The sequence below is a fragment of the Talpa occidentalis genome, unplaced genomic scaffold, assembly GCF_014898055.3.
Source record: "Talpa occidentalis isolate TD23 unplaced genomic scaffold, MPIMG_talOcc4v2.1 talOcc4.7, whole genome shotgun sequence".
NCBI lineage: Eukaryota > Metazoa > Chordata > Mammalia > Eulipotyphla > Talpidae > Talpa > Talpa occidentalis.
In genome coordinates, this window is record NW_023605083.1 from 11,750,417 (window position 1) to 11,763,523 (window position 13,107).

The window sequence follows — 13,107 nt, forward strand, 5'->3', positions numbered from 1 at the left end:
CTGTGGCTTGGAACAGTGGCTAGGCAGGGAGATTTACTGCCTTGCTTTCTGAATCCAACTATTTTAAGTGTCACTTATGCTCTGGTGTCTTTTTAAATTTATGGGTATGTGCACCAATCCAAAGAACTGCTGTACTCCTTCCTGTGACTTCCTCGTAAATGCCCTCTGATATACTGATTTTTGTTTTACATTATATGTGCTGTTGAGCTTCCTGCAGTCCCTATGGGGTCTCTAGTCTCTTCTTTGGATTTGTCCTTTAAAATTCAAAAGGGCATAAAGACATGCCACAAACAACCACAAAATGTTGACCTTTCTTCTTTATAGCAAAGCATATGCTCTTTGTGGGCAAAGCTATAGGAAATCAGAAGCATTTTCCTTGTGACATAAAACCTCAGGCTTCCAATATAAATGAGGAAACAGATGCCAACTCATGTCTCTTTGAAAAGGGCAGGCTATATGTCTCCACTTTCCCTCTCCTCATCAAATATGCCAGCTGCCCCCTTCAGGGTTCCTTTGCCACATCTGCAGTTTCTGGTGGGGCAGGTCACCACTGTGGATTAATTTTTACCTAACCTTTGACCATCAGAACATGCTGTTCCCATAACAATCTTTCGAGAGGAAGCAGTGATGATTCGAGCATTCCCAATGAGCACGATGACAGGTGGCTTCCCAACAGATGTGGCCTGGGGCACTCACTGCCTGTTGTGGTGTGGATGTCCTCATCACTGGGTTCAGGAAGCGTCCTGTCCAGTCTGTACCCAAAGAATCAGGAAGCGTCCCGGGTGCCGTGAGGGTGGAAGGATGTGGGCCCGATGATAATGTTGCAATTATAATAAAAATGAGAGCTGGAAATGACGCCAGAGGACATCTCAGCCAGGGGCCTGCTACCTAGTCCTGATTTTGTTTTTAATAATGTGTTCCAGAGATTTAAAAGAACAGATGTATGTGTGCATACATATGACTGTTTTATATATCATTTATTTGTCCTCAAATTTTACTGGTTCGCCAATCATTTACATAACTATAATATTTGGGAGGATGACCTCACACCTCCATATGTGTACTTGCTTCACTTACTCTCCACCAAAGTTCCAGTGCCTAGTCCTGTTGTTAGTCGCCTGAGAATATTTATGCATCCTCTTTTCTCCCCCGGCCCTAGAAGTTAGCTGGGAGATGGTCATCCTCACAGATGGGCACCATCTCTAATGACACAAGGCATGCTCGGCTGGTGTGACATCAGTGGTCTAGCACAGGGGTGCCAAGCTAGGAGCAGAGGGCCAGATGCAGCCTGTGTCTGGAAATACAGTTTTGGTGGCACACAGCCTCACCCATTTGCTCACTTATTGTCCAAAGCCGCGTTAGTCTACAGCTGCAGAGTTGAGCCTCAGCAATGGAGACTTTGTGGCCCTCAATTGCTGAAGCATTCCCTAGCCAGCTTCTTACAGGAAAAGTCTGTCCAGCCCTGGTCTGGAGTTGGAACTTCAGGAGGTGAGCAGGGAGAGGTCACAACAGGTTGGAGCACTTCAAAGCGGCCTCACAGAAGGGTTTGAATTGCACCCTGGAGATCTCTAGGATTTAGTTAGAAAGGATGGGACAGGAGAGGGTATTCCAGAGAAGGAAGGCTCAAGGCCGTGGTGGTTGCTAGGGAAAGGTTTGTAATGGAGGAATTACTTGAGACAGGAATAAAATGGAAGGATGGATATAGATGTTAGGTCTGAATAGCAAAGAGCCTTGAATGTCAGGCAAAAATACTCTATATAAAAGATACCATTTTCCCATGTCACTCCTTAGATGGGGAGTGAGGGATACAGGGGACATTTAATGTTGGTTCTGAGAATTAACTTTAAAAAAAAACTGATGCCTAGTCCCAACCCCAGAGATTCTGTCTTGATTGATCTGTTTGAATTTTTTTTTTAAACTTCTCAGGTGACTCTATCCCTTGATGAAGGAAATGGCCAGCCACATGTCTACAGAAGCCCAGCTCAGGGCCAGGTAGATGCAGCAGGTGCCCTGCACATATGAGTCAAATTAAGTCAGCAATATTGGTTTGTACCAGAGCCAGCCTGATAAACCAGTTTTACTGGCGTCAGCTATGTAACATTTAGTTGGCCACATGATTTCCAATAAATCACTTCTGCCTGCCCTCGCCTGATCCTGGTAAAGTCCTTGATGCTTAGTGCAATATTGAGTCTGTTTATAAATTGACATTTACAGACTTTTTTCTCGCTGTTATTTTTGCATGACCACTGACAAGGCCTTATACAATCTGCTGTGTGCCTCCTGACTTCCCTGACGGTCTCTCTCTGATACACAATTCCAACAACAGCACTTCTGCCACACGACACCGGCCTCTGTGGTTCCATGAACACACCAGGCATCTCCCTGCCTCAAGGACCCCACCCTGGTTCTTCTTTTGTCCAATGTGTTCTTTTCCTCTCTTCTGTCCCTCCAGACATGCTCAAGGCTGCACAGCTCTTATCCAAGTCTTTCCTTTCCAGACCATCTCATTTAAACTGACATCCCCTTCCCACAGCCACACTCTCTCTTCTTCTTACCCTGCGTAACTTTTCTCCATAGCACTTAGTACCTTCTAACATACAATGTGAGTCACTTCATTATGTGTATTTCCTACTTCCTCTACTATAACTCAAGCTCTGTGAGAGGAAGGCTTTTGATCTATTTTGTTCTCTGCTACACCCCGTGTCTTTGCTGATATGAGACGCAGAAGGAACTCGCTGAGTGTGTGTCTATCCTATCAGTGCTCAGAGAGCTTTTGCTCATCTTTCTGGACTGAGTTTGAACAGTTCCTCTCTTAAGCTCTCCCAACTGCTCCTTTGACAAAAGAAGGAGTCCCCTTTTCCTGTTGGCTTCCTTTGCAATTCTTTAGGGCTTTCCTCATGCACTGTTGGCTTTTCCATTCCTCACACTACTTCTGAACTCCTCCAAAGCTGAGAGAAGTGCACAGGTCCTAGCATCTAGTGGAGATCAACTACGTGTATTATGGAAATGAGCCAGGATTTAGCAATGAAAGCTTTGGACTCTCCTCCTAGTAACCAGACTTTCCAAAGTCACATGCCTGCCTAGTTCTCCCTTGTATTCCAACATCTTGACTTGAGTAGTCTAGAATGTGTCATGACCACATGAAAAGGGACCTCAGTGGCAATGAGGAAAGCAAAAAATAGGATGTTATTGAGACTTTCTTAATCATCTGGATTATCTTTTTTCTTCCCATATGAATGCATTTACCAACTTCTGTCCATGTTGCTTCTTCCACACCCCTGAGTTCATTCACTTCTTGCCATTTTCTCCAGCTTTCTTGTCTAAGCTGTGGTTAACGCTTACCTGGAACACTGCACTACCTAAATGGTGTACTTGTTCTAGTCTCTTTTCTGACAATCCATCCTCTCTATAGTAGCCAGAGCAGGCTTTTAAAAACACATTAGCGGATGCCTCTCTCCTGCTTTTCAACCTTTCAAAGACTTCCCATTGCACTTAGGGCAAAGTGTGAATTCTCAGAGGGGCTCACAGTGTGCCAGCAATGTGCTCTGACTGCCCCCAAGACACATCTGAGGTCATGCTCCCCAAGTCATTAATGTGATGGTTCCTCAAATGCTTTTGTTTTCTTACTTCTGAACCACAGCTGGTTCCTTTGCCCTGGAGGCCCTGGAATTCCTGTGTCTGGGATGTCCTCTCCTCACTTGCATAATTTGCACCTAATATTCCAATTCAAATATCTCAGTCTAAGTATCTCCTCCCTTGAGAAATCTTGCCAAGTGCTCAGATTAGCAGACCTGTCCTGTCACATGCCCTAAAAGTACCCAGCAATTTCTCTTCTATCACAGTCCTCTTGAATTTCTTTCCCCACCAGACTCAAGTCCCTCCCCCGCCCACATATACCCAGAACTCAGACTGCACCAGGCGGGTATGTTTATCTGTTTTGCTAATCCTCACCTATTCATTTGCTGTAACCTTAGTATCTAGGAAAGTAGCCAGTGCATAGTAAATGCTCACAAATTTCGCTTGAAGGAATGAATAAGGGCCAGGGTTGTCTGTTTTCCTTACTGTGTATTCCTGGCCCCAGCACAGTGCCATGGCAGGCATTCAAGAAATATTTACTGAATGAGTAAATGGATCTATGATTGAGACATTGCCTTCTTAAGCCCTTTATCAGGGCTCTCAAATTTGAACATTTATATTTATACAACTGTTTTGTGATGCATGGTCCTACTCTGAGAGATCATGAGTTGCACCTTAGACTCCAGCTCTGGGCTTTGGAGTTTCCAGATATTGCTCCCTCACCAGCATAATATGACATGTAGGAATGGCCCAGTCACCACTTCATGTTGGATAAAGAAATAATTTTCCTCTTTTAGCATGAGATCTTGTTCTTTTTCAAGGAGAGCACCATTGTTTTTAGCAGAAACATTTGGAACTATATCGCATGCCATACTCTGCAATTCACAGCTCTTCAGTGAGCAAGTACAGAAGAAAACACAAGCATCCTGTGTCAGGAGGTCAGAAGACAGCGGTATGTGGGCCTCGTCTCTCCGAGTCAGCAGGGCTGTTCCCAGAGCAAAGCCCTGGAGCTGAGGGGCCTGCTGCCCTGGGAGTTTGTAGATGCTGCTGCAGGCTCTGTGTGTGTTGGCTGTACCCCTCCAGTGCCCGGCTGGAGGAGGGACCAGGCACAATGACTTCTTTCAAAAAAACTCTTTACTCTGCAAACTCAGCCTCTAATGACTGCATCTCTGCCCTCTTGGTAAATCACAAGACATGAGGAAAGGCTGTGCTTGAGCTAACAGGACATGAGTTTCTAGCAGAGATGTCACGAAGGCTCCCTCCGGCTGGGGAGCTGGTGCTTGCTCCTTCACAAAGGAGGGCTTGTGACTAAATATAGGACATGGACAAACCTTAGGGCTATATTCTGTAAGGTACTGGGCATAAAGGAGATATACGAGGGAAAGGGACTAAGCTTTTCGTAATCCAATAGAAGAATTACGCATCTCATTTTACCAGAGGTACCTGAGGTCATCAAATTCTACAAAGGAACTCTCCTACACTGTCGGTGGGAATGCAAACCAGTCCAACCACTATGGAGAGGAATAGAGAGGTGTTGCACAACAGTAAAAATGGATCTGACATTTGACCTATTCCATTCCTAGGCATCTACCCCAAATATTAAAAAACAGTTGATAACACAGATTTTCTCTCTTTTCTGACCTCCCTGAGAAAGATTTCTACTCCAATCAGTTTTGTTATTTTTGCTTGTTTCAAGCTCTTTCACTTCATGGAGAAAGCGTAACCCAGTGACCAGGTCAAGGGCAGGGTGATCCAGTGGAACTATCAATGGTCCTGCTTAGAAATAGGAGATGTCTGGTCACCACCTTAGACCTCAGCATCCTTTCCACGTGAGGTGGATGGACTACAACAGGGATCAGGAAACATTTTCTGTAAAAGGGCTAGATAGAAAATATTTTAGACTTGGGGGCCATCATGGTCTCTGTTGCAAGCATGCAATCCTACCAGTATGGTGTGAAAGAAGTCATAAACAATGCATATACAATGAGTGGGTGTGGCTGTGTGCCAAAAACACTTTAATCACAAAAAACAAATGGTGAGCTAGGTTTGGTCCATGAACTATGATTTGCCAACCCCAGGAGACATTATTTCTTAAAAGTGTCCATGTAACTACAAACAGGCATGTGAAAAAAATGTTTACCATTGCTCATGATTAGAGAAATGCAAATCAAGACCATAATTTCATACACTTAGGAATGGTCCATACTGAAAAGATCAGAAACAACAAGTGCTGGTGAGGATACAGAGAAAAAGGAACACTCCTACACTGTTGGTGGGAATGCAAACTGGTCCAACCACTATGGAGAGGAATAGAGAGATGTTCCACAACATCAAAAATGGATCTGCCCTTTGACCTATTCCATTCCTAGGCATCTACCCCAAATATTCAAAAATACTAATTTGAAAGAAAATTTGCATTCCCATATTTATTGCAGTAGTATTTACTATAGCTAAATTATGGAAACAACCTAAGTGCCCCAAAACAGACGAGTGGATCAAGAAGATGTGGTATACATACACAATGGAATACTACTCAGCTATCAAAAAAGATAAACTCATATCATTTGTGGTAACAAGGATGGAGCTGGAAGGGATAATGCTAAATTAAGTAAGTTAGAAAAAAAGGATAAGTACTGGATGATGTTGCTTACATGTGGGATACAAAGTAACTAAATTAAGAGTCAGATAAAGACTAGCTTACAAACTAAACTTTGATAGCTGATTACAGAACTGAAGCCCAATAGGGGAAGCACTGGAGGAGGGGTAAGATCAAAGGGACAAGGAAGCACAATAGCCTATATTGGGGGACTATGGGTGAGTTGGTGGGGGGTACAATACAGTAGTAATATCTGATAAGTGTATCCAAATATTACCTCAATTAAAAAAAAACAAGGATTAAACGTAAAAAAAAGAAATGAAAGAAATAACAGATCAGATGCTACTCATCTAAAAATGGAGCTCTTTGGGGGTGTTGCTTGGGTCTAGACCACCAAAGGAGTTAGCATGGGCACTGGCCTGCCCCCCAGAACACTTGGCACAGCCTAGGCCTACTTCACAGAGGACAGCTACAAAACAGGGCAAAAAATTTGATCACATGGCTTGCTTAGCCAGCCTGGGTCTACTCTGCATGGCCAAACCTCTACTGGGCATTTCCATGTCTATGTTATGTACTCAAGGGCATGAGAGCAACAGGGGCTCACTAGCCCCAGGTCTTCATCTCTCTGCTATGGAAAGTGGGGTCTAGATGGACTCACATGTGTGTTGCTCAGTCACATCTCGAAAGTCGAAGCTGTGGTTTGAAATGTGATCATCACCAGTGTCTGATAGCTCCACCATAATTTCTGGAATAGACTCACCTACTAGGAAGCACAGTGCTTGAGCCTTAATGGAGAAGAGTCAGCTCTTTTACCTATGACTTTTAAAATCCAAAATCTCCTGTTTGCTCTTCCTTCTACAAAAATATCTGAATCAAGGTTCATGAGTTATTGTCCATGTGCCAGACAACCGGGGAGTCCTCTGAATCTGCTGCATTTCTACTCTCAGAGATGGGAGAAATTAAACATGGGATTCTTATATTAACTGGCTACAACAGGGTTGGCAAGTGGCTTTCATCCTATATATCAACCACCACCATGCTTGGTGGGAATGTTAAAATGAATTGTAAGGCAGCACCTGGGCTAAGTGAAAAAGAATGTCATGTTTGATCAGGGATAGCTGGGCAGTGGGCAGTGTGTTCAACATATATTTCCATCCTAATCTAGAACATCTGTTAGCCTCAAAATAGGGTTTATTCATTAAAATTCCTCACTATTGATTTCTTTTAAAGAATGTCAGATTAATGCTCTCAAATGTTACTTTTACAACATCATTCTCCAACTTAAAATGCTCTAAAGAGCTGTCCCAATTTTGTATATAGTAAATTGACTCCCTTAGTCTAATAACCAAGGCCCTTCATAATTTGATGACACTTACTATTCTAAGTGCCCAGTAACTCTGCAGAGAATCTCCTTTCTGGTCTCCCTGTCCCTTTTAATGTACCCAGAGCACACAGTGACCTGAGAGGAACACCAATAAATAGGAGCCAGAGATGGGAGAAGCAGGTCCTAATGGGAGCAACTGTACTGACAGATACGGATGACTTAATAGGTGGCAGGCTCAAGGTGGAGGAGGCTATTAGAATGCTTGTGATGAGTGTCTGAGTCAAAAGAGAGTCTCTGGCTGAGACTTGCCCCTTTTGATGATCTAGTTTCTAGTCCAGTTTAGTGGTCCATCATCAATTTAAAAGCAGTGGTATTTTACAGCTGTTTCTGAACAGGTAATTGCTACACACACCAGACATTTTTATTTCTAAGCTTATGGCATCTTCATCACCTTGACTACCTGTTTCTCTTCCTTTCTGCCTATTTGAATCCCACCCATGCTTCAGAACTCAGCTCCAAAGCATTGGCAAGATTGGTCTGTCTCAGTGACCTACTTTCTGATCCTTGATGTCAGTCCCTAATTCATCTCCACAATTAACATAGGATCTTTCCTCATGTTGGCATTCATCACTACAGTCCTGTTGGCCTGGATAGTGACATTCAGGGTCTTTTTAGATATTGACTTGCTGTCTCATTCAAATGCAGCAGTCTAGATGTGAGCTGGGATACTGAGGCAAGTATGACCTGTTAGATTTAAATACCAGTCTAAGGTAACAAAGCACCATAAACTAGCAATGGAATGCAGCAACATAAGGCACAATAAATTCTTATTGCTCATGGCTAAAATGAGACAAAACATTATTTCAGAGTAAGAAAGAGAGTAAAACTATCATAGAAAAATATGAGCAGGTTAACTTTTCCAGCATGCTGAAAGGTACCTGAGTGACCCAACGAGTTATTGAACTTGAAAAATGAACAATTGCTGTATAGCTTATAGTGGCTGGACTATGACTAATAGTATAACAATTTCTCAGAGCAACGCGTCTAAAATAAAAAGTTTATCACACACATATTTAATTTGGAATAAGTTTACCATCCATAAGTCTAAGAAAATATACCATTTGAAACTGCTATGAATTCTGATCAACATGACATGGAAAATCTCAATGCCAAGCTTGTATAAGTTATGGGAAACAGAATAGAGCCACTTGTTACTCTGCTTATTGTCACAGAAACCAGAAATAGGAGTATCAGGAGCTTTTTCCATATACTCATAAGCTAGAACCACTCTTTGCTAATTTCAGAAGACAATAAAAATTGTATAACCTTTCTGTGTTATATTTCTAAAGATACCAGGCCCTGTGACCATGTTGATACGTCATCTGTAGTATGACTAGCCTCCTGTTCTTGCTACTTGGTAGGGAGAAGAGAGAAACTTTCAACTTTGAGCCAAGAGAATAGTTCCAGCTACCATTACCAAGAGCTGGGGTCATATAGAGTTAGTGGGACCATTTTATAGGCCTGTTTTATTTTTTCCCTTGGGCCCTTTGAAAGCAGACGAATTCTTGGACTTGACCATTTGCAGAGGTTATGACAGGGACATAGAGGTTCCTCTGACATCTCCATGATCCCGGTGTGAGGGCTCAGGATGTGGATACATACACAATTACCTACACAGCTCTGCCACCAGAGTGACAGCCACGTGGGCATTAACTTGGTGGGGGGTTCCTAGTGACAGATGTCCAGGAAATCCCACCTGATGAAGTTAACACTTGCCTTGTGGCATCTGTCTGGGTTGGTTTTGGGCCCTACTTTCAAAAGGCTGGCCTAAACAGACTGTCTACCTTTTGAGGGGTGTTGACATGGCAGCTTTCTCCTTCAAAGTTGATTATAGCCCTAGTTCAGGTGGGAGGAGGTCATGGGAGAATACTAGGATAGTGTTGGCAAGGGGAGGAGGCACTGGAGCTATTCTTTACTGCTGTATCTTAAAGTTCAGTGAGTCAATCTGATTGAGGGGAGCTGGACTGTGGCGTCAGCCCAAGAGGATTCGGAAGGGAGCCACGTTGGAATCGAGACAGGCTAGATTCCAGACTAAGAACTGCACTCACCTCATATGGAAAGCCAGCCAAGTTTCCACTGGTGAGTCTGGATTCTGTAGGCAATTTAGTGATTTCCTGTTGGCCACCCCCTACTGCTGCCTCCCTCCCACCTGCAAGCGGTCACCCATCCATAAATCCTGTCCAGCCCTGGATTTTGGCCCAATGTTCCAGAGGGTTGGACTCACCAAGGAGAGCGGAATTCCCAGGATCCAGGACCAGCTGTGTTCCCAGAGGAGACATCAGCACCGATGGAAGGTTTGGTCCAGTGGCTGAGAGCAAGGCCTTGATGTCTTCCAACTGCGCAGGGACTTGAGGGGGATCTGTGAGAAGGCACATGGTGGTAAGTCAGGCAGGTTAAAGCATGAAGGCCACATTTGAGAGCGAAAGGTGGCAGCAAGAAGTGCCTCTGTGTATGTGGCAGGCATTAATATCATTGTCTTCTATTATCACTTTCCTATAGAGAAGGTGGGCCTAGCAAGGTGATTCTGAATGTCAGACTTAATATTTGCTGCCTGAAACAATGAGGTCAGTAGCAAGAATCAGGCATGCTGACTTCAGGACTTCCTTGCTGTGTCCCATCAGGTCCCCATAAATGTGTAGGCAAATTAAACCATATATATAAAAACACATTTAAATATCCAATACTTCTTTAGCATTTAATGTATGCCAAACCCCATGCTGAATTGTTTTCATTTTTTTCCCAGCTGTTTTAAAAATAATTGACATACATCACTGTACAAATTTAAGGCATATAGCATAAAGGTTTGGTTTACATATATTGTGACATGACTACCACAATAGTTTCAGTTAACATCTATTTTCTCATGTAGGCACAATGAAAAAGAAAGAGGAAAAAAAGAAATGAAGAAAAAAAATTTCCCCTTGTGATGAGAACTCTTAATTTTCCTATATATCATACAGCAGTGTAAGCTATAGTATTCATGTTATACCTATTCATTTTTTCCCTGTAACTCTTATCCTTTATATGGAAGCAATTTGTTATTGTCCCCACATATAGGAATACACCACAGGAATTTATTACTAAAAAGAAATCTATAAATCTATGAAAATGAATCTCCATGAAGAAAGTGGTCCAGCTGAGAAGCTGCGGTTGAATTTTTAATGCCCAAGTAGGACCTAGACAAGCAGGACAGGGATTGTTTGTTATTCAAAATCTTATAAGGAGTCAGGGAGGAAGCCATCAGGGGTCACAATTAAATAGAGCCCAAGGTGACAAAAAATGGGACACAGAGTGTCCTCCTTATCATTTCCACTAGAGAATAAGAGTCAAGAGCCTGTTGAACCTAGTGGTGGGATGACCCTTTATTCTCCTGGAAAAGCAGCAGAATCCCTTTGCCCCCCCTCTTTCTGCATCTCTTAACACACTGCAATTCATGCTCTAAGACCAGCTCCCACATTTTCTTCTACAGAATTGGATGGAATGGAAAGCGAAGCAGGAGCAATGCTCTTGAGATGGATGGTCATTACAACATGGCTTAGCGAGGACCTACTATGTGCTTGTCCCCTCATTAAGTAGTTATAAGAGATAACAAATAAGTCGTGATGGCATCTGTGTCTACTTTAAAAACTTATCTGTTTCCTCTGCCTTTCATTAAAGAAAATAATGATGAGCTTCAGATGTTTCATGTAACTATAATAATCAAAAAGTATAAAGATATTATATTATATATATATAAACACTTTAAATGGTTGAGAGAAAAGACAGCATGCTTAGGGTCAGTGCAAACTGTGGCTCTGTCATCTACTAACTTGGGCTAGTCACTTGATCCATTTGAATATAAATTTCTTCATCTTATAAATTGATGAGAAACCTGAAATACTTTGATTTTAAAAGTTTATGGTGGCTTTATCTAAAGACTATGCGTCATAAGTGCAAAACACCTACATGTTATATAGTACTTATTGCCACACTATTTACAGTAGTTAGGTCATGGAAGGAGACTAAATGCACTTGATAGATGTTTGGATCAAGAAGATGTGGTATATTCACACTTTGTAATACAAAGAAAGATGAAATGCTGTGATTTATAGAAAAATGGTGGGAATTTGAGGGCCATTATGTGTAATAAAGCAAGTCAGAATGACAAAGAAAAATATTAGACATCTACACAGAGAATGGGATAAGGGAGGGTGATGAGTAAAAAAAAAAAACAAGAGGGAAGGTCTTAGTTATCTGAAATATCATTATGGCTATTTTGTTGAATTTCTGTGTATGCCAGTTATAATCATTGCTTCAAGACCATATATCATGACTAAATCACATAACTGAAAAATATTTTCATGGTTGGAAGTTTTGGATGGGGTAACATTATTAAATTATTACTGGGATAGTTTAAAATAACTTCAAAATTTTTAGTGTTGAGCCAGAATCTTCATTTATATATAAAGGATTTCATTCATATTTCCAATACTATATATATATCTACAGATAGAGGCAAGGAAGAGCAAAAGTCCTCATGTACTTAAGTTGAGAAGATGGGGGTGAGGTGGAGATATGGGGAGAATTTCATATTTAAAAAGAGAGTGAAAAGAAATGTTCATTTTTATAGAATGAGGAAAATGTCTTTGTTCCTATTTTGAGAGTCATGTACCCAGATGGTAGTTTATACAATTCAAGATTCTTCCTCCTACTCTTCTTAATATTCCCTTAAGACTACTGAAATTAAATTTTGAATATTGAGGGAAATCAAATTTCTTCAAAAATACTGAAATTGAATACTTCTTCAAGAATATTGAAATTCAAGGAGTGTTTGCTTGTTTACTAAGAGTCAAAAGGGGAGGCTATATCCCATCTTCAAAACCATTGGATGTCTTTGGTCTAAATATTGGCCCCTTCTAATTTACAGCTTCTGTATGTGGGTTTTTTGGATACATCTCCACTTGATCTTCCTATAAATTCTCCAAAGATAGAGCTCACTTCCTGTATTTCTCCTAAGCACTACATGGAACTTAGAGGTAACACTTATTATTTTTTTTAAAGGTTAACAAAAGGTTTTTTTTTTTTTTTACAAGGGAAGGTGAATGAGGAAATGTATAACTCAGGGAGAAAGGAGGGAGATAAATTCTTAAATGTGTCCTATCTGTTCCACCGACCTGGAATTCCAAATGACCCATGAGACCAAACCTGCCTGGCCAAGAGCATGAGCCAAGTGTGCCCGACCCCGCTAACATGGCTGGTTTTTATTTACAAACAGAGAAAATGGCTGCTTAACTCCATCCTTAGGTCCTCGCAACTTCCCTTTGGGGATCTTGGGATTTGTAGTTCCCGGTGTCTTGATGGAGTCGGGGTGGCATCTACAAAGCCTGTATGGAATTAGCTCAGGACATCCACTCCCCCTAATAATTCCCCCCTTTCACTTTTTGCAACCATTTCCATGGTGTTGAAGATCCAATGTATGGATGCTGGGGTACAGTCTGAGAGGTAACACTTAATAGTTATTCATCCACTGGCTATATGAATAAATGTCTTATTGCATTTAAGTCTCCAGACT

At 41.8% G+C, this 13,107-nt stretch overlaps 1 protein-coding gene across 5 annotated transcripts in view; it reads right to left on the reverse strand.

Moving 5' to 3' along the window:
- Positions 1 to 13,107, reverse strand: part of ADAMTSL1 (ADAMTS like 1) — an 861,052-nt gene that overhangs the window by 41,020 nt on the left and 806,925 nt on the right. For all 5 annotated transcript variants that reach the window (XM_054689145.1, XM_054689144.1, XM_054689147.1 and 2 more), the window contains one exon: positions 9,781 to 9,915. In XM_054689145.1, the coding sequence (XP_054545120.1) occupies positions 9,781 to 9,915 (135 nt within the window). The remainder of the gene's footprint in view (positions 1 to 9,780; positions 9,916 to 13,107) is intronic.